Below are 22,562 nucleotides of genomic sequence, written 5' to 3' on the forward strand. Positions count from 1 at the left end.
GTATTCTGTTTTGTCTGAAGATGAAGTTCATTAGAAAATGTGCCTATGGATATTAATATTTCGACTTACTGTATGGATGAGATTAGTTAAATATCCATGCATAATTTTATACTGGTCCAGGTATCTTGTATATTATCATCCATTTCCACACAAAGTAATGAGCAGCCCAATGAAGTATCAAAATTAATAATCAAACAATCCAGTTTGATTCGAGATAATTTTGAGGATGCTTCATTTTACAAAAAAGGGAACAACAGGTGTCATCAACCGGAAGAACTGTGTATTTATCATAACATGGTCTTGCCTAAAGTTTTAATTTTTAATTTAGGATTTTGTGTGGTATTTGAATGACTTATTTTTTTAGGGTGCAATGTTGCTTCTTGACCTTTTTCAGAAATTCATATTTTTTAAGCTGCAATAAAATGATAGGATGTACCATGTTGTTTTGTCATTAGAAACTTATTTTTTAAAATGGATTATTAGCCTAACCTTTTTTCTGTTTTATTTATATATGCAGTCATTGGTAAAAAAAACTGTGTCGATGTGAAAGCATTTATTAATTAAAATGTCCCTAAGATTAAAAAAAAATAATTTTGTGCAGTACTATATAATGATTTACAGATTAGGCTAGTTATTTTCTCAAAAATGAGCAAGCTATTTATAGCTCAAAAGTTATATAGAGGTAAGAATGTTTGCATTGTATAATATTAAAATATGAGTATTTTCATTGAATAATAGCATTGCTAATTTGTCTAAATTCGATTTAAAATTTATATACGAATCTTTCACATAAATCCCACAATTTAAATAAAGGAAATCAAATATGAAAACTCTTTATTCATTCTTAGAACGTTCAATGCTATTTTTTTGGGGGGGGGTCTTTGTATTTCCATTTCTTCATTTGGTAGGTAAGAGGTTTTTTTTTTTTTTTTTTTTTCCAATTACTCAGCTGCTAATCATTTAACTTGCATTATTTGCTATTATTCTCTGTGATGGACAGATGATTTTGAATGACAATCATCATATATAAGGAGCTCTCACATTAGTAATTTCTTCATTCTTATTTACTCATTCATCACTCTTACTTTTTGTTTTCATATCATCATTACACTAGAAAGTAAGTATACATAAAGTAACTACATTTTCATTGGGCAGTAGTTTGAAATAATACTATGTAATCTAAAAAACAAGAAAATTTGCATTGTGTCTGTAAAGAGTGCTCTTGTAGGCAGGGCTGTGGAGTCTGTAGATTTTGCGGGTATGTAATGAGATTTCTCTAGTTTTTATTTTGGCATAAAATGTTTATAATTTTATATCATTATTATTGTACTGTATTTGAAACAAAGGATTTCTGTTTATGCATGTTGCATGTGAATAAATCTCATGGTTATTTATTTAAATAATAATGAGAGCAATTTTTATTTTAAATTATCTTTATTTCTATCAAGTTTTGTTAAAAAAAAACTTAATATTTTGGTTCCAACTTTTATCTTTATTTATATATTTTTCTGTTCAAATATTCCATCTCTGTTCTTATTACTAATTTCTTTCTTTTCATTCTTGCCAATTTTCTTTCTGCTTTTGAAATCCTTTGGTTAAAAGATCAAGAATATGGTGTAGATATGGGACTTAATCAGTATGAAGACCTAATTTTTACAGCTATGCCTATGACTCTCCAACGTCATGATTTGTCTCAGCCTGTCCATGTGCAAGCAGCTACTGGTCAACCAATTTTGGCACAGCCGACCATCTCAGCTCCGCAGTTTACGATTCAGTATGCACCATCCCCTGGCATGCTTCATCCTCCTGGTCCTCCTCAGCAGCTTGCTTATGCTCAGGTACGTCAGAATGTTCATTTTTATATTGTCTGTTGAATTAACATTTCCTGGCTTGAAATGAATTCTTAATGAGGTAATGATTATGGTAGTTACTTCATATGGTTATTTATATCTATCATGTATATCAGAAACTCGTAATAAACAAGAAGTTATAATGCAAAATTTTTTATTTTACTTTTTCAGAAGTTTTTAATGTTCTTAAGTTGTATTTTAAAATATAAATCTTAAATGCTATTCCCTAATGTAATTTTTTTTTCAATTTTTTAAAATCCTTTACTTTATCTGAGACATGTTTAAATGCTTATCTCTCATTTATTTTCATTGGAATTTAAATATCTATTTAAAACATTTTTTTATTTTAAATTAAATATTTAAACAACTATTTGTCAGTTATACTTCAGACAGGATAAAAGTTTGAATTGACATATGCAGTATATCATTTATTTTATGAATGTGTAGAGACATTAGGTAATTTTTGGAAGCAGGAGAGATGAAAAATGAGAAATGCCCTCGCCGTCGATCGAACCACATACCTCTGGCATGTGTGCCCACCATGCAAGCTAGGAAGGCAGGAGAAATACTTTATAAATGTATTAAATAGAAGCACTATTAAATAATATATTATTCTTTTAATTATAAGAATTCGAATTTATGCAGTTTTGTATACTATATAATCTGTTACAGAAATTATTTGAAAAATAAATAACTTCTTATCTTTCTTTAAAAAAAAAAAAAATTTCTTTTTTTAATGTCTAGCCAAATTAGATTATAAATCTTCCACTGTATAAAGTTTAACTGAAAAGTTTCTAAGCTGGAAGTAAAAGTAGTGTTATTCCTGAATTTGGAGTTATTCACCCTTCAAAGTAGACACTTTGGAAGTGTACTTTTATTCTAAGGAGCCTTTTTATTGATGAAAATATGCTCTAAATTCAGTTTTAAAAATAAATAAAAATGGGCTTGTCATATTTACTTTTTTGGGGGTGGGAGAGGGGATTCTTAAATTTTTATAATAGCCCTGTATTTAGGTCTTTTTAATGAACAATTGCAAGGAAGTATGAGCCATGTGACTAAACAAACTCTTGGATCTCTGAAATTCTATGTCTTGGGTGATAATGAACTATCCTTTCCATAATTGACAATGATACCCAGTGAATTAAAAAATAACTACTTAACTGCAGTCATCTCAACTTGGTGGTCCCCGATGCAAGCAATGCAGCCCATGAATGCATTTCACATAAGTTAATTGGCATTATTATAGCATTAATTGTTATAGCAAGATTTTGAAGAAATGCTTTAAGATTTTAATGATTTTGATTGCAAGTAATGCCACAGAAAATCTACAAATGGAACTAATTAATTTAAACTGTGGTATAAATTTTATTCAGATTTGAAGTTGCATGTATGATTAATATTTTTTACCATTTTTTTAAATCCATTAATTATGCATTTTTGCAATAAGAAAAATCAATTTATTTAGAAATATACATATATGTGAATAGTTTTTTTTTTTTTTTTTTGTTTGCCTCAGTTTAAAATTAATAAATCAAAAAGAAAAAAAAAAAAAAAAGTATCAGACTGACTGAATGAGCATGTAAAATTCGTGATAGTTTCTAATTTTTCTCCAACAAGCTTTATCAAAATCAAAATGCCATGAAGTGTTGAAACTAAAAGTCATAATAAAAATAATGAATTTTATTATTTATGTGCAAATATGTGTATTTTTTATTTATGCCGAAAAGGAAAATAAATAAAAGAAAGATGATAGGTTGTCATTATTTATTTTCAAGTTTGGTTCCACTTGGAAAGCTTTTGTAATTTGTTTACATTAAGTTCTTTAATGGCTAATTCAACATATTAGAATTATTTAAAATAAATGATCATCTGAAAATTTAATTTTTAGCATCAATATGTTTGAATTTCAAAATGTAACCAACGAGAATTACTTCTAGTTACTAACCTCTAGATTTCAGATGGAAAATAAATATAAATTCAAATTCTTCCTTTGCATCATTATTATTAGTTTACATATATTTTGATTTTCAGACCTAAAATAATAAATTGGAATATTTTTCCTTATCATCATAATTATTACTGTTTATATATATTTTGATATATAATTAATAAATAAAATTTAATTAAAAAGTATATTTAAAAACTTTTCATTTTGGTTATCCCTCCCGCCCCAAAAAAAAAAGTGACCCGTCAGCTGCTTTTAGATTGTTCATTTAACATGCATGCAATTTGAGAACACTGCTGTCTACTGTGTGTAATGAATCGGAAAATGTTCTTATGTGATATTTTTTACATTGCCCCAAAGTCCATTGCACCTTATTTCTTTTTAGAACATGAATAGTTTCTGTTTTGATGGCTTCAATTTTGTTCTGAGGCTCAGTGCAAGTTATCTTCTTTATGAAGTTTGGATTTTGAGTATTGCAATCAGCATGCTCCCACTAATAACTAGATAGATTTTACAGCTGGCATTTTTATAAATTTGCTACAACATAATGCTGAGCCTAATCTTCAGTCGAAAATACAGCTATAAAGCTGCAGAATCATTAAATATTGATTTTCCATGACTAAGGCTGACATTTTCTTTATTATTTCTGAATATTCTCATGCTGGTTGCTCTTGACCAAGATTTGTTTACTTTTGAAGGAGTTTAATAAGGCTTTAATTTATTTAGTAAATAAATGCCTTTAGTAATTATGTAAAAGAACTGATAACTCTATTTTGGTTTTTAATAGAACTTCCACAAAATTTAATTTTTATTATTGATCATATCATGGCTATGAATAAACTTGTAGAATCTCACTCTTTGAGGGTAGCATACATAAAGTCAAGACTATTGAATAGACATAAGCTGCTTATCGCTATGTGTGGTTAATCATACAGACATGTAAGTAGGGTAAAAGACACTTTCATTAAGAATTGAAGTAGTTGAACAGAAGGGGTCCTAGTGCTTACAAAACCAACTAGCATTTATGGCATAAACTCAAAAGTAAGGAATTCAAATGTAAATTGAATCTAAGTCTTAAATAACCACAGGCAATGCAGAAATAACACACAAGCTAGCTCAAACCTACACCGGCATGATGCCACTATTGGCAAGATTAAAGCAATGCCATAGACAGAATGCTATCAAGGAATTTCAACTAGTAACATAGCCTTCAGCAGTTGGAACATATTCGGACTAAGTAAACTGAAACTTCATTTTAAATAGACATTTAAATACTCATACTTTCTACCTCATTTAAATATGCATGAGCTAAAATTTTTATTCTGGCAGGGAAATGGAAAGGGAGAAATGACACAGTTTCTAAACATAAAATAACTGGTTAATTTTAAAAAATAATCTTTCCTAGCCAGAATTTATGCAATTGCAATGAAGGCCTTTAATGACCTTGTTAAGGTCTTAAATTTTAATTAACCCTGAGCCAACTTTAAAATAGTTGTAAGTTATAACTGTCTTAAATCTGTATGACAAGGAGCTAGATCTCCACCAGAAAATATTCTTCAATTTACTTTCACTATAAATCAACTGCTTTTCTCTTTCTAGTAACATGGAAGGAAAAAGAATTTAAGAGAAAAATTTAACAAATTACATTGTTTCATTTCAGTTCAGCTTTTCTGAACCTTTCCTTATTTGAAACATTTCATCAAAATCTTTTTAATAGAATTTTATCCGAACTTTCATTCTTTCCATTTGTTCCAAAATCAAATTTTCTTCTCTACCGCTTTCCAGTACAGTGTACTGAGATGTGTGAGCAAATATCATTTGAATAAGTGTAACCATCTAACCCACATCCTGCATTGTCAATAGACCTCTAAAACGCCTTAATTTCAAACCGACATTTAACATGCTAACAAAATAGTTGATCAAACTTTTGTGTTGGCTGGAAAGCCTAAACTTTAATTTCATACATACTGCTAGCATTTGCTTTTAATTTAAATTCAACTTAGTTTGCTAACTTAAACATTTTATTCACACTACAAGACTGTAATTCTTACTATATGCAAGCATTTTACTTTAACACATATACCACCAGACTTTGTGATAAATCAGTTTTTGGAACGTCTTCTGGCTTTACACCAATTTGCAAGCAACCTGAAGTCAAATCTAAAGTAGTCTTGGTAGATTTAACTTTGCAAATAATTTCTTTAACTATGGGAAGAGGATAGACAGGATATTTTAAATCACTCTGCTGAGTTCCCATTAGTCATCTAGGAATCACCCTGTTTTAAAATCTGTAGATGGGAGATTATTTTTCCTTCAGCATAGAACCACTAGGTTTGCACAAGGGCTGCTTATTAGAACTATAATTTTATTTCACAACATCTCTTGAATATGAGAATCTATAATTTGCTCTTTAGCTTTATTGTACCGATAGGGCTTTGCTCTTACAAGGGCCTCATTTCTGATGTGAGTGCTGTGACTCACAATCTGTGGTCAGCCTTTTCACTAAATAATTTAGAGAATTGTCTTGACAAACTCTCCAGTGTGTTTTTTCCTTCCACCACTTAATGGTTTAGGTCAATCACTAGTGACTGCGCTTTTTTGTATTCCATCTTCTTCATATCTAACTGCAGAGTGGATTCCTGAAAATTGAATTTTGCTCCTGCTGCTGTTAAGAAATCCATATTCAAAATTATGGATGCTTGGACCACAAATGTTTCACCACAAAGAATACAATCTTTTGCCATTCATTTTAACTGAATGTGCAATTATACTTTATCTATATACATGCAGTGCTTGTCTTAAACGGTTTTAACTTTTGCTCCCGCCACACCAAACAATCTATATTTTCTAAAATACTTGGAGAAAAATTTTTCCAATAGAAACTGCTCTGAGCCTTAATGTCTAACAGTGCATCTGCAGGGACATTACTTGGCAAAACTTGCACTATTGTCAACACTAAAATTTTAACAATTAAAGTATTTAATTGAATTTTAGCTGGATATTCTTGCCTCCATAGTAACTGTACCTTCTAATCTTCAGTACCCCTGCGTAGTTTAAAATTTTCTTATTATTTTCCTTGTTTTGCTCTTCATTTTGGCTACCACCATTCATGGTTGAATCTTTTTGCCTACTTCCAAAATGCTTATTCTGGCAAATTGTGGTCTTCATTGAGATGCAGGCCTGAAACTTTGCCCATTTGACCTCTGGCCATATCCTGTGATATGTGTCTTTTCTGCCACACACATGGTTTAAAATTTCACAGCAGACTCAAACAGATTCTCAAGTGTTGTTGGTTTTCTTAATTCAAAGAAATCTTGTACTTGAGGCAGCCACATAGGTAAAATGACTGGTATAATTTCTTCAACAGACCTTTTTCTGTACAACAAATTAAAAATTTGTGTTTTCTGCAAGATGAATATCGGTTCTGCTTTAAACTGATATTTACTGAAAAGTTTTGCCTCCAGCTTTAGCCCTCTCTTTTATAGTGGGGGAATGCTTTGGCAAGTGCATTTGTAAATATTTCAGTTTTGTAGGTGTTACTCTTGGATCACCCAACATAAATTTGCCAATTCATTTATACCAAACTAAAGGCTGTCCTCTTAAAGCAGTGGTGGCTATTGTGCTTTTCTGTGCTTCTTGTACTAGATATAACTCAAGCACTCCTGGTACTTACAAAACTAGCTAGCTTTCATGGCATATACTCAAAAGTAAGATATTCAAATTTAAAAGTTGTTAAATTAGCCAAAGGCTATGCAAAATTAATTAACATGCAAATTGACTCCAACCTACACTGAATTGGCAGCACTATTAGCAAGGTTAAAGCAACGCCATAGACAGAATGCTATCATGGAATTTCAATTAGTAATGTAGCCTTCTGCAGTCAGAACACACACTCTGACTAAGCAAACTAAAACCTCCATTTAAATATCTCTTTCTACCTCATTTAAACATGCACAGAGTAAAATTTGCATTCTGGCAGGAAAGGGAGAGATGACAGTACAGTTTCTGAACATAAAATAAATGGTTAATTTAAATAAATATCATGGTTTGCATAGTAAAGTCACATATAAGGTTGTGATGAACATGAATGTCATTTCTTGGTAGAATAGATTAGCAGTGGAGTGGAATCAAAACTGAAGTGGCGTATTCAAGTTCCATTTTAAAATTTCGGCTAATTTATGAAAAAAAAAAAAAAAAAAGATGGATACATTTTCAGATAAACTGCAATATTTTATGTAAACATAATTTGTATTTGACTGCTGTATGCACTGCTGTGTTACAGAAATATTTACCAATAATTTCCTATCTGGTTAAAGCAGTATGTTGTTTGAATTAGTAATTTTGATCATTGACACTTTGGTCATGTACATATAAAATATTAATGTTATGATACTCATATTTAAATATTGTTTGAACAGTTCATGGTTACTGCTAAATATTTCATCATGTTATGAATGTAATGCATTTTTTCTGATGTAAATTATTCATACATATCAAACTTGCATAAATATTTCATCTCTTAGATGTATTCTTTAATGCCTCGAGTTCTGACACCTCAGACTGTTGGTATGGTTCCAACATCTGCTGCATATGGAGAGAGCCCCCAGATTCCAACTCACGTGTACAGTGAGTATTCTTAAAATAGTTTGTAATTTATGTTAAAATACTGTAATATTAGCAAACTGTGAAATTGTGCTGTTTTCTCTTTTTATAGTTAATGAATTCAAATTGAACTTTAGCTTTATGCTTTCAAATGGCTGTATCGATGAATTGTTAGAGCATGTGGAATTTCATCTTTGTTCTGACAGAGTAGGATGTTTGCATGGGTATTTTCTATAATTTTTCCAATATGTAATATAAGAGTAAGCCAGTTTTGCTTTAAAGGAAGTCATCATACCTTTAGACTGAGAAATGTGATTTATTGTAGTTAACTTTACAAGAATAAATCTTGATTATGAACTCGCTGTTTTTTTAACAACTGACACATTTCTTTTTTCTACAATATGGAGTTCTAAGTAAATTAGAACTCCATATTGTAGTTCTCCATGTTCTAAGTCTGGAATTTTACATATTTTGTTTGTAGAAATAAGTAATCAGAGTAAACCAGATCTTTTTAAGCAGTTCCTATCTTTGACTATAGATTATTAATAAATCTTGTTTGATATCTGTTCTATTAGTCTGGTCAATGGCCCCAAACTAACAGCATGTCATAACTTAAACCTTTTAAGTTTATTTCAAATATAAATGTAAGTTAATTTTTCTTTGCGCACTGTGACTTTTGACCTCCATAGCATTCTAGTGTCTTGCCATGATTAACCAGTTAAGCATTTCTTTTCTGCCTAAAGACTGTGCATCAATTTCTTATAAAAAATGTTTGAGATTAAAACATTTCACTGCTTAGGAAGTTACAGAATAGTACAATTGCTTGTATTACTTCAGAAATATTATTTAGGGAACTACTCTGATATGCGCCTTCAAGTCGCCAAATTTCTCGCCAAACATTTTTGGCGAGAAACTTTACACGGCCATATTACTATCTAAATTTTTTGTCTACATTTCAAACTTTAAGCCTAAAATGTCTCCAAAAACGCGGTTTTCGCACATGCAAAAACTACGTTTTGAACACACTATTTAAGCTAAAAATCCGAAACAAAAACAAAAAATTTAGATAGCAAAAATGTAAAGTTTCTAACCAAAAATATTTGACAAGAATCCATGTACACAGCGACATGTTTTAACTTAAAAAAACATCTACGAATGGCACACTTTAGGTAACGAACGAATCTACGAACTACACACACCTCGCTTTAATAAATTAAAATAACAATAAATTTCAAAGAATACCATGTATACAGCGTTCTGTTTCAACTTTAAAAAACATCTACGAATTGCACAATCTATACTAAAAACAAATCAAGAAAATAAACTAAAATAAATTTCAGACAATTCAAAAAACATCAATAAAAACGGAAATTCATACAAAAAACAATGAATATAACATTCTACAACATAAAAACAATAAAATAAAATGCACTTACCATAATGAAAGCTTCTTTTAAAAGCAGAAATATCTTTCCCGCCTATCTTCTCAGATACAGAGCATACAAAGTCCAAAATACATTCGTTAATAAAATTTCGCCAGTCACACAGCGTCTGTGAAGAAAACTTCCACGATTTTGCTATATCACATGCCTTCCTACGATTCAAAATTTCGAAAGTAACAATAAAAACTTCCTCCAACGTTAACTTGTTACACGAAAACCAAGATCCAAACCTTTAAACTCCGCTGACACCCACATACTTTATTAGCAACAATTTTACTGCAAACCCACACAAGTATCAGAAACACCATTTTTCGTCCGAGTTCTCATATCAGCTCCGCATTTTGGACACGTCACACTCCGTTTTAAAAGTCCTGACTCCCACAGAAATTCCAAAAATACACTACGATCCCCATAAATACATCCGTGAACAAAATACTCGTTAACAACTCCAACATCGTACCTTTTCATACTAAATTTACTCTGCACACAATCTAAAATACGCGGCTGAAACCTTCCCACCACGTCTTTCATCGCAACATAGGCCATTTCAAAATCACACGCGACACGAACCAACCTTGCCAACTAGCTATTAAACTACTCCACCAAAAGATTTTTCAATGTCGACATGGTTGCCATACAACATGCAATCGTGCCAAAAACCAGCGCAAAACACATATCGCCACATTTGGTGAAATTAGGGCGTTTATCAGAGTTGTACCTTATTTAGTATTTATGGGTGCCTTTGACCTGCTTGTAAATGTACATTTGTATTTAAATATTGAAACTGTTACTTTTTACCTTTGTTAGAAAGCTGTAAGAAATTTTTGAATTAAAATCATGCATCTTCTTCACTTACAATATATGCTTCATTTATTCTATGATTTTTGGTTTGATATCTCAGAAATAATATGCAAAGAAAAAAAAATTCATTAAGAAAAATAATTATTGTAAAGTCTAAATTGTAGAATAGTTTTTATTTACTTTAATCTGTAATAATTAAGGGAAAACACTTGTTTGTTTATTTATTTTTTATTCACCAGCAGAAAAATAAAAGCAGAATTAATTTGACATTGTAGCAAAAAAGTTCTTCATACTGTTCTTGGGTATTTACTTAAAAAGTTAACCCCTTAGGAAAGTTTGATGTGCAAAACTTTTAGAATAGAATAAAGAAATAGCAGTGAAGTCACTGAATTAAATTATCTATATATTTAAGTATTTATATAATCAGATTTTAATCAGATATTTATATAATCAGATTATAATCAGATATTTATATAATCATTTTATAGTTGAAGAATGATATTCATTTTGTAATCTTTTGGTAAAATTTCAACTTTTTTATGTGCTAATATTTTTTTAGTTTATCATATGATTATACAAAAGTAAATTAAAAAATAAAGACTTTTTTAAGGCCATTGATTACACTATTAAGTTTGAAAATATGTAGTGCATTAAGAAAGATATCTGTACAGCATATTTACTGTGTTTTAATCTTTTTTAAAGTGTAGTATTAAAAGTAAATTGTTAATGATTATTCAACTCATTGTGTTGTATATGTCAGCACATTTTTATCGTGAGGACACTTTAAGTGCTCCCAGTATTAAGATATTTATAAAGGTCTGTGATTTTTCATTAAGTTTATAACTAAATAAATTAAGTAAAATGCTCACGGATTTTTCAGAAATCACAGATGGATGATATTCTGAGTATTGTTGCATAGAGGAAATAATACTTTTGCAATGTTTATGATTTGTTATTGTGATTTTTCAGTTTTGTTCAGTGAAAAAGGCCAGTGTTCTTATTTGTGCATGCACAAAAACTCAAGAACATAATTGCATTGGAGGCAGTGCAAATTTTATGTGCTTTAATATATTCTTGAAGGTCTACAATCTTTCCTCTTAACAGTGCTTGTAAAATAAAAGTAAAACGCCATTGCATTTTTCAAAATTATATTAGGTGACTTCTTTTATTATTTCATCAGGAAAAAGTAATACATTCACAATTGATTATCATTAGAATTTATCGATTTCGGGTGAGGAAAGAGCTAATGTACTGAAACGTGCATAAAGAAAAATCCCTAAACTATGTAAATTGTATTAATAGTTTTCTTCGGGACCAAAGTTTTTAATGCCTTTTTACTTGAGCAGAAGCTGCCATTAAATGTCTCTGGTTACACTGCAATTTCATTTAGAAAAATGTTTTCCAGTTATGTAGCCATTAAAAAATATTCATGTACAAGAACAGAAATGATTGTAGTTGTTAAAACATGAAAAATAAATCTTCTGTTGCTGTTTGCAATCAAATAGCTTCATTCTGCCTTTTCTACTTGTGGAACCAATAATGTTTGGATGCAACAGTATATCCAGTTGTTGTTTCTTTTTTTTTTTTTTTTTTTTTCTCAATCCAAACTCTTGACCGGCTGAAAGTGTTTATCTGCAACAAAGTGGTTGTAATTCAATCATGAATCCTTGGTGGGTGCTTAGTACATACAGCTAGGATGAGCTTGACTTATCGTTGGATTTGCTCCAGAGCTATTGGCGGTAATAAGAAATAAGTGCAAAGTACCACATAAAATTAAAATTTTAATGCAAAAGCAATATTGTTATCAAAACACAAGATGAAAATTACAGGAAACAAGTTGGCGAGCTGGTGATGGAAACAATGGGTAGAAATGTTGGCAGTGTTGCTCCTGGTTGTAATTCACCAGGGGGGGAAGAGATTGAATATATTTATAAACTATTCATAATTGTCATTGCTAGTATATGAATAAAAACTATTTTGGTATCTGTCATGAAATATTTGAAAATGTTTCATTTTTTGAAATGTCGGCTAGAAATTCCATATCAGCTTAAATAGAAATGGGAATTAACTGAAGTGATTAGTATTTTATGGATTGTGCATAGTGATATATTGTTAGAATTTAGTCCGTGGACGAATGGAAAGCTAAAGATGATCTTCTTTTGTTGTCAAGATGTGGTGGTCCCGATATTAGCTCACTTTCTGCTGTTGCTTCATGTGCCATCTGTTACAAGTGGGAGAGTGATTAAAATGCAGGTCAAGTGTATGGATTGAACTCATAAGGCCCGTTTCCACTGCTGTGTATGCGTTGCAGTGTCTATGTGTTTCTCCAATCAGCGAGCGAATTCACTTTGATTGACATCTGCAATCCAGTCGATGTGAGGTGACGGATGATGCACGGAGGGAGTTCAACAATGTTCACCTTCTATCCGTATGTCTGCGGATGCATTGGGGTCACGTGGTAAAAAAGGAGCAGTCAGGTGTTGTCGCCAAAAATTAATGGCGGCAGAAGTTGCAATGAACGCTTGCTTAGGGAAAGAATGTTTTGATAAAAAATACTTATTTCTGAATTAACATTATAGCGAGGAATCTGCGTGCTAAAAAAGACAGCAATCAGCAGAATTTAGTTAAAAAAGATAAGAAAAATAAGATAACTGCAATTACAGTACTTGTTCGCAGATATCATCAGGCATTCAAGAAATTCAGTTCAAGAAAATCAGCGCAAAATTTATAATTCTATCCATGAAATAGCAAGATTTGTCCTGACAATTATTTCCTAGTTCTGCCTACACATTTACCTTTAATGAAAATGAACATCCTACTATATCAAACTGCTATAGCAAATCAGATATCGTATTAAAAGATTTGTTATTTTTTTCTTTTGAAACGGGTAAAAACTAAAAACGTTAATTATAAATTAAATTTGATAGCCTTTTAAATATTCTTCTGCATTAAAGTGTATGTTAAATTTGTATTTCTCTATTTGTAAATATACTTTTTTGGCTAATATATAATTTGTAAGCGCATAGAATATATTTTTAGCAGCCCATTTAACTTCAATCGAAATGCTACTTTAAAAGATAATGTTTTTTGTAAGAAATGTACTAGAAGCTGAGGAACAAACTCTGTTGAATTTTTTAGACGATAGCACACTGAAATAGAACCAAAAAATTTAGTTTTAAGAACTGATTTACTGAATGATGTATATAAGCCAAAATATGCATACCATCCACGTGTGATGCTAGCTTAGTGGTAAAGCTGATGGTGACAACGTTTAACTTTTGGGGGCGTTTGTTCGAATCCCATACGCTTCCACCCTGTCTGCAACTTTCTTAGCTTCTTGTTCCAATTTGACCTATATTCGTTTTTTATAATTTATTTATATGCATTAAATATAATGTTTTATTTATGCTCCTATTTATTTAAATTTTCCCTGCAAAAATTTTGAAAATTATATAATACGAATTCAAAGCATACCCTGTATATATATATATATTTTGTTTCACTTTTATGTGAATGTACATTCCTGTGCTCAGACTTTAGGATGTTTCCAGCTCTACAATTAGCATGAGACAGTATTGATGCCTTAAACTTTTTTTTTTTTGAAATTAATAATTGCTTTTAAATTCAGTCCTCTCCAGCAGAAGTGCAGGAATTAAATATTTCCACTTTCTTTACCTAATGTGTGTGTATATATATATAAAGAGAAAAAGCTTCTTTTTATAACTTCTTCTATAAAAAGAGATATGAATTAAAAATTTTTAAATTTAAAATATTTTATGAATTATGCATAAAGCATAGTGCATTTTAAAACAAACAAGATTTCTAGTAAATTATCCGGCTATGACCCTGAAGAAATTAAAAATGAAGAAATTGATGCTAAAATTTTATATATTACCTGCTTTCTCCCCAAATTTGGGCATATTTTAAAAATATACAATCTCACTTGGCAGTCAGTGGTATACAAGCATAGCAAATTTTATGTAAATATTGTGAACCTTTCTTTACAGTTGCTGTGTATTTTTAAAGTACCAACTATTTTTTAATTCATTTAACTTTTTTATTTTATTTATTTGTTTATTTTTTCAGTAATATTACATTTTAGTTTTAATAATATATATATTATTTGATTAATATTTAAGGTTTCTAGAAACGCAAAGAAATTTTTTTAATTTACTTCAGCTTTTATGCTATTAGTGATGTTCATAATATACATAATAACCTTACTTATCTAAAAAATGCTCGTGTACTTTATTTACGCAGTTCATAAGCAGAAGTAAAAATATCCAATAACATGGAATTTCCTTTCTTTACCGCCCCATTTTTTTTAGAGTAAAAGAAACAAAACTTTTCTGCGTCTTACGTCAGGATCTATATCAAATCCAAAATAAACAATACTCACTTAAACTGGAAAAATTCAAATGTTCAGCGTCGTAATTCGGTGAACTGGTTGATTGGCGCCAAAATATTACAGTGACACTTAGCGGCATAAAATGAAAATAATCTACGGACACGCGACAATACGCTTGTACGGATGCCGTAGGCGTATCTTCAACTGACGTAACGCGTTCGTATGCAGTAGTGGAAACGACGGGCCTTTAAGCTCTTTTGGGGGGGGAGGTGGCTTAGCAGCTCTTTATCATGCTTTAGAATTATGTATATATAAATAAATACGTTTTGTTAGTTATAACTGAACACTTTATTTTATTGAAAGAATTTTGATGTGAATTAATATAGCATTGCTAATTATTAAAATTTTGAAGGAAAATGCAGCTCTTGTGAATAATCAATATATTATTCTCGTCTGGATTTTTTTAATTCATGGTGCATAGAGAATGCGTGAGTTGTGGTAAGCTTGAAAATTGGTGTTGTAAACATCTTAAAAAATAAATACAGTACAGATAAAATATTATTTAAGTAAATACAGAAATCAGGGTTCTTACGGTCCTTAAGAGTTCTTAGATTATTTTTGGAATCTATTTTTGTTTTTAAAAGTCCTTAATTTTGGTCAAAATCAGCAGAAGGTCCTTAATTTTAATCATCTGAAATTTCTGTCTGTTTTTACGACTACCATTTTGAGTGTGAATTAGCATTTTGGAGGAATATTTTTGGTGATTCACTCACATCTATGGTTAGAATTTGTTTCTATTTTTAATATAAATGTTGGGATACTCAAGTTTCTAAGCAAGAAGTGGAACATAAGCATTTCGAAAATAAATTTTTTCTAATATAGAGCTCTTAAACAACTTTTCAATTTGGGGATGTGAATTCTTTTATTAAACGGTTCTAAATTTGTCAACATTTTGACGATTTTAAGATCAGTTTCTATAGAAAATTTTTAATTCCAGATCTGAGAATTTTTTAGTCATTTTTTTAAAACATCATAACATTGATAAATTTCATTAAAACAATGGTAATATATTAAAATTATATTTTAAATAAAACATTTTTATTTTCTACTGTCATATTATAAAGTTTCGTTTTGACAATTTATTATACAACTTTTTATTTTGAATCTGAAAAATAAACAAAGTATATAATCTATAAAGCACAGTTTATGAAACAGCTCTTAGCAAAAGCAAAATTATCTATGTAATTAATTAAAAATATCTTCTTTTTAATTTTTCATAATACGAGGGTTGGAACTTTAATAGTGGCAACTATTTATTTACAAGGAATACAAAAGTGATTCATGTCACCATGTTTTACAGTCCTTCAATATAGTCGCCAGCATTGTGTACAACCCGTTTCCAACGATGTGGAAGTCGCAGAATACCTGTAGCAGCACCTGTTTTGTTGATAGTTTGAATGGACCAGTCTACTGCCGCAAGAATCTCAGGAACAGTTAGGAAGCGAGTGCCATGAAGTGGTTCCATCAAGGAATTAAGTCATAGTCACAAGGGCTTAGATCTGGGGAGTATGGTGGATGGTAAAGCACTTCCCAGCCCCATCGCTTGAACAAATCAGTCACAGCTTGCGCTGCATGCGGCCGAGCATTGTTGTGCAAAATGATAGGAGCATTCTGCAGAAAGTGTCGCCGTTTTTTTCTCAAAGCTGGTCGGAGATTGTGCTCCAAAAATGAGCAGTAATACTGCGCAGTGACGGTCTGCTGTGGGTGAACGGTATGCATTAGGATGACACCATCACAGTCGTACATGAGAATCACCATAACTTTCACATTGTGCTGGGGTTCTGACGAAATTTCGAACATCGTGATGACCCATGACGACGCCATTTGTTTGATTGACGTTTCAGTTCTGGCTGGTACGATTGGGTTACCCTCCCCCCCCTGCAGTAACCAACAAAATGCATTTTATTTTAGTAATAAGAGAGACATTTTGTTTTAACAGGCAGTTATACCTCATATTCCATTACAAATGTATCAGGAATGTGGGATTCCTACCAAACCCTGCACATTCTGTAGACATAGCTTCATCAGGTTTTTATGTTTTCATATCCCATCTGATTTCTGTTAGCAGTATGAATTCAGTTCTTTGAACCACATCAAAAACCACCTTCACGAGTTTTCCATCCTTTAATTTTCTCCCTTTTAATTTTTGCTCTCTAATGGTGATATATTTATGTGTGCATATCATGTTGCATATGTAATACTGCAGCATACTTGAATTTTGTTTATCCCAGTTTATGGCCTTATATTTTTTTTAATTGAACTTCAGTGTAATCATATTCATTATATTAAAGCAGACTTGTTAATCTGTACACTGTAGAGATTTTGTTAATGACAAACTGTTATAATTTAAATTTTCCTTCAAACTAACGCTGATTTTATTTTCCAGTGCCTCATCCAGGAACTCCAGGTATTCAGCATGCTATGGCATCTGCTAATAGTGGACAGCATTCTGCTCCATCTACACCTCAATCACAAACTCCAAATCTCCACCCTGCTCCATCTCCTGTTCATCAACCACCACCTTCAAGTGGGCATGGACAGCCACCAACTCCAACTGGTCATCCTAGTAATGCTCCAACTCCCCAACCAGTGATGTATACGCATGGTCATATGACTACCCAACATCCTTTGCATGCGAATCATTCATCATCAAATCAGGGTCATCCTTTTGCTGCCTCATATGCAGGAACACCTCAACCGATTGTACTGCTTCCACAGCAGCCACATGCACCTCACCCTGCTACGTTTGCATCATCATTGCAAAATCATCATCTGCATGGTCAGACTCCTGGTAGTCATGTGGGAACTCCAACTCATGTTTTGCCTCATGCCCCTATGGCTATGATACCAACATCTGCTGCTATGGTACATACCCAGACAGCAGCCATTAGCAGTGGCCATTATGTTCCACACTCTCAAGGTAAGCAGTTTTATGTAACCAGCAAAAGTTTTCAAAAGCATATACTTAAGTAGTGTATTACTGTAATTTTAATAAAAATAAGAAAAGTTCAAAAGTGTCAGATGACTGTCATTAATCCCACATCTGCCAACATGTCATAAAAGAATCAAAGCCAGTCCTCTCCCCAAAATATGAAACATAACTATGTATAATTATGTATCAGAAAACATTAAAGCATTCTTTTCACTTATTATTCTGACTTATGATGTCTTTTTTAAATAAAATGCTGTTTCAAAAATAAATATATTTATGAATTATTTCAAGTTGAAAAATAAATATCATAATTTCTTTTTGTTTTTAATTCCATGACTAACATCAGAAAGATGCATAGAAATAAACAGTTAAAAGTGTTTAAAACTTGAATATTGATATATAAATGTTTGAGTAAGCTTTGAAGTTAAAAATAATTACAGAGCCAAAGTAAATGAATTTATAAAGCTAATAAACTAGAGTGTTTTAATTTTATTTAATACGAAGCTGTATAAAAATAACGTCATGTGTATGTTTGTTTTAATTCTCAGTTTCATTCATACTTTTCACAATTTTTATACATTATTTAATTTCAAGTAAAAATAGTTATATAATTATTGAACAAATATGCATCATTTTACTGAAATGTAACAGACTTTTAAAAGTTTATATAATGGGTGAACAAACAACGGGACGTTTAAAAAGTAAATCAATATTTTTTGACGAAATTGATTGAACAAATGACATTTTTTAAAGCAGAAGTGTTGCATTATTTTGTTACACTTTTGCATGTGATAGGCATTTGTGGAGTTAACCAATATACATATTGAAATTTAATTTATTAATAACTGGTTTACAGTGTAATCAAGAGATAAGGGGCTGACACAGTGCCTGGAGTTAAAATGCACTCCTTTTTTGGGTAATTTGTATGAAACATTTTAAATCTCAAATGTATTATTTTTTAAGTAGATTAATAATCTAATAAAAGTCTGAAAATTTTCATTCTTGTGGAACTGTGTTGATTTCCAAATTTTTCAGTTCATTACATGCAATGCTTTAAAATTCAGGTTTAAAATAAAATAAAAATTGGCATTATAAATTTTGATAGTCATTCATTAGGAAATGAAATATGCTTTATGTATTAAAGGCAGGGAATGTGATTTAAAAAATGAAATAAATTTAGAACTAAATGTATTCATAAAACATGAGCATGCCCACATTTTTCATTTCCTCAGTTTCTGTTGCTTTTTTTAAATGCTTATCTTAGCAATAAAATTAGGCATTCAAAACCCAGTAAATTAAATTTAATCTAAATTTATGAGTTCTGGAGCGGGGAAGATTCTTTAGCTGGGCTGAATTTCTGACATTTTCATTTTCAGACTTTTATTATATTACTAAACAAATTAGTTTGTTAATAAAATGTAATATTACATTATTATTTATATTTTCCTTTGAATTATCAAATTTTGTAAAACATTTTAACAAAAGAGTTAAAGCTGTAATATTTTGTTTGTAATAACTGATTAGGTAATGCTATTAAGTGTTTGTTAATTTTATGATAAATAATACAAGGGGGGCTGATTTTTCTTAAATTTGCTGCCAGTATCAGTTATTCTATGGATAACCCTTGACTTCTTCAATGGCATTTAAATTAGTGTAAGAAAATTGTGTTTTTGTTTCTTCAGATCAAATAAAATGCAATCAGATTAATTAATCAATCAAATAACTGGTGAACATACTTATATTTAGATTATGAAACAACTATGAATTGTGTCTTCTTTCTGGAGCTGTTAAAGACATACTATTTTTAAAAGAATTAAATATTTATTTTATTTTTTTTTTTTTTTTTTTCATTATTGTTTAGCAATTACATGACATTGAAATTCCTCTTTATTTCAGTGTGATGCCAAGATAGCTTCGTAGTTAAAAATGGGAGTGTGCAAAAAGAAGTCAAGTTATTGTAAAATGATAGAGAGCTAGAAAACAAAGTTAGCAAATTACTTCATAGACTTAGAATACAGTACAATAGAATGTTTCTTTTGTTACAAGATTATGCCAACATTTTCTAACAGAACTGCTGTCTTAGATTGAATAATGTGCTATGAAACTACTACTAATAAAATTGAGCTCTGGTACAAGTTTTTTATTTTATTTTTTGATGTTGTTATTGTGTTCACAGTGGCATTTTAAATTCTGTTAGTGTAATAATAATACTGTAAAAAGTGTATTATTTTACATAATTCCTTAAAATATATGCTAGTATTAAGGAATAACAAGAAAATTCCTAATAATTTGCCTGAAAATAAAGCAGTCATCATCTTGGTCTCATTTAGCCAGCATAGGAATATTGCATCAATTCACAATATAAAAAATATGTTTAGTTCCCCCCCCCCAGTTTGCATAATCAGAATACTGGACAAAAACAAATGTTTTTGAATAAATCATTATTTTTAGTGCTAAGTATAACTAAATTATTAAAAATAGCCAACTCGTTAGTATTCATTACATTAGCTAAACAGACCCTCACTATTGTTCAGCTTGATGTATTTCAAAATTACATGTCATGGTGACCAAATGTCAACTCTTTAGTTGTTCATAGCATGAAGGCTTCAATGCAAGACCAGTATGTGGAATTAATGCCAATCTGGAGGAAAACATAATGCTAGTATTCAACTATGATTCTGTCTCACATTAGCTTCTGAAACTATTGTATCAACTTTTGCCGAGTATTGGGGACTTACAGTAGAGGTTTCTAATCAAATGATTATTAATTTACATATTTTTTACTAGCATCACAAGAAATAATTGCTTACTTGAGCATAATCATGCAAATTTACATATTTTTTACTCATATCACAGAAGATAATTGCTTACTTGAGCATAATTGCAAAATGGCATTATTAAGACCAATGCAGTCTTTGTATATGCGTTCAGATGTTATTGTCTACAAAACATTGCAAGGCATTATTTGGTTTGGATTAGAATCACTGGGTACCTGCTATTCTCGTAATATATCTCTAACATTATTGTAGAAGTTGCATGCACATCAGAGTGCCATTCCTTGAACTCTTTACACAGACAAAAGAAATTTCATTTCTGTAACTGAGGGGACAGTTTCCCACATGATTTCACTTTAAAGGATGCCATACTTTTTATCACTGAATCTAAATTTTGTTTTCTTTATAGAACTATTTTATTTATAACAAAAGCACAAGTATTACTTATTCACTCTGGTAAGTTGAGAGATTTTTAAAAGTATTACTTTTAAAAACAAAAATATTTAATCAATTATATTCTGCTGTAAATATGTAAAACCTTATGTCAGAATTTCAACTTAACTTATTCCTGAAGCTAAGAGAGAAATTATTATGAGGCATTTAAATTATTAAGTTACAATATTCAGTTTGTCACATTTGTTTTGAATGATACTTTTTTATAACTCAGAAATATCTGTGCTTGCGTGTCAAACAACTGAAGATAGTTTGCCATATATGTATGATATATAAACTCATAAATACAGATATTAGCAATAAACTAAAAGTTTCTTAGTAATTCTTTAAAAATATAAACAAATTATTTGTATTGTAAATTCATTGAAAACTTTTAGCAATAATTTCTTAATGTAAAACTTTACTGTTTTCAACATGGGAATTTGAGATCTTTTGTCTTCTGTAGAAGAAGCTGTAAATTTACAAGGAACAGAGGCTTTATATTAACTCTATTTGGAATTTATCACATACATTATTTCTAATTATCGTGAAATTATTTTGCTTCCAGGCTTAGCAAGAGTACCGGATTTTTTTTTTTTAATGACAGCTTTAATACTAAAGATTAATTGGTTTATTATAGCACAGTTTCCTATTAGAAATATTTTCATATTTCAGGATGATTGCTTACAAAAAATAAATGTTCATATTGTATTAACATTTCTTTTATTAATATCTGATAAGAGATTTTATATCTGGTGTAAATTTTGCATTTGTTGAAGTTTCGCAAATCACAATGAGTGTTTGCATTCAAGAAATCTTCAAATGAATTTCAAGATCTTCTATTTTTAAAGGTTGTGGCCATTCATTAGTTAGGTTTAAATTCATTGCTTTTGTAAATAGGTTCCTTAGTGAAGTCCACAGTTTTCTGCCATATCACTGGTCAACTATATTGAACTTTATGACTGTGTCATTATCTAATTTACCTCTGCATATATTCCTTTACCTCTGAGCATTGCAATTTTTTATTTTATTTATTTATTTATTTTATTTTATTTTTTTTTTTTTTTTTTTTTTTTTTTTTGTCATGCTTAATCTTAGTTTCTGTTAACAATTTCTATATTCTTCATTAAGGTTACAAAAATACTTGAAGGTATTTCTACTTCAGATGCAATTTTTTCAGCTTTTTGTTGTAGTGGGAAAATGTTTTTTATTCCGGTTATAGTCTTCAACCGTGTAATGCACAAGAATGTTTACTGTACTTTTTGATTTTTCTCAGCAGGTTGATTTCTGTAAAAGAGACAAGAAATTATAGCTTTTTTCTGATTCATTATGATTGCTTTCAGGGTCCTAAACTAGACGCAGATTAAAAATGTCCA

General features: G+C 30.4%; 1 protein-coding gene across 3 annotated transcripts in view; it reads left to right on the top strand.

The window, feature by feature from the left end:
• LOC118189006 (uncharacterized) overlaps window positions 1-20,115 on the top strand; it is a 65,490-nt gene extending 45,375 nt beyond the window's left edge. Inside the window, exons 14-17 of one of the 3 annotated variants that reach the window (XM_035359536.2) lie at window positions 1,603-1,838; window positions 8,319-8,421; window positions 17,435-17,968; window positions 19,877-20,115. In XM_035359536.2, the coding sequence (XP_035215427.2) occupies window positions 1,603-1,838; window positions 8,319-8,421; window positions 17,435-17,968; window positions 19,877-19,881 (878 nt within the window). In that variant the 3' untranslated portion in view covers window positions 19,882-20,115. The remainder of the gene's footprint in view (window positions 1-1,602; window positions 1,839-8,318; window positions 8,422-17,434; window positions 17,969-19,876) is intronic. The other 2 variants (XM_035359537.2, XM_035359538.2) reach the window with 2 other exon arrangements.
• Window positions 20,116-22,562: the final 2,447 nt, after the last annotated feature.

The sequence above is a fragment of the Stegodyphus dumicola genome, chromosome 6, assembly GCF_044657685.1.
Source record: "Stegodyphus dumicola isolate Sdum_Otavi_A_Nest chromosome 6, ASM4465768v1".
Taxonomy (NCBI): Eukaryota; Metazoa; Arthropoda; class Arachnida; order Araneae; family Eresidae; genus Stegodyphus; species Stegodyphus dumicola.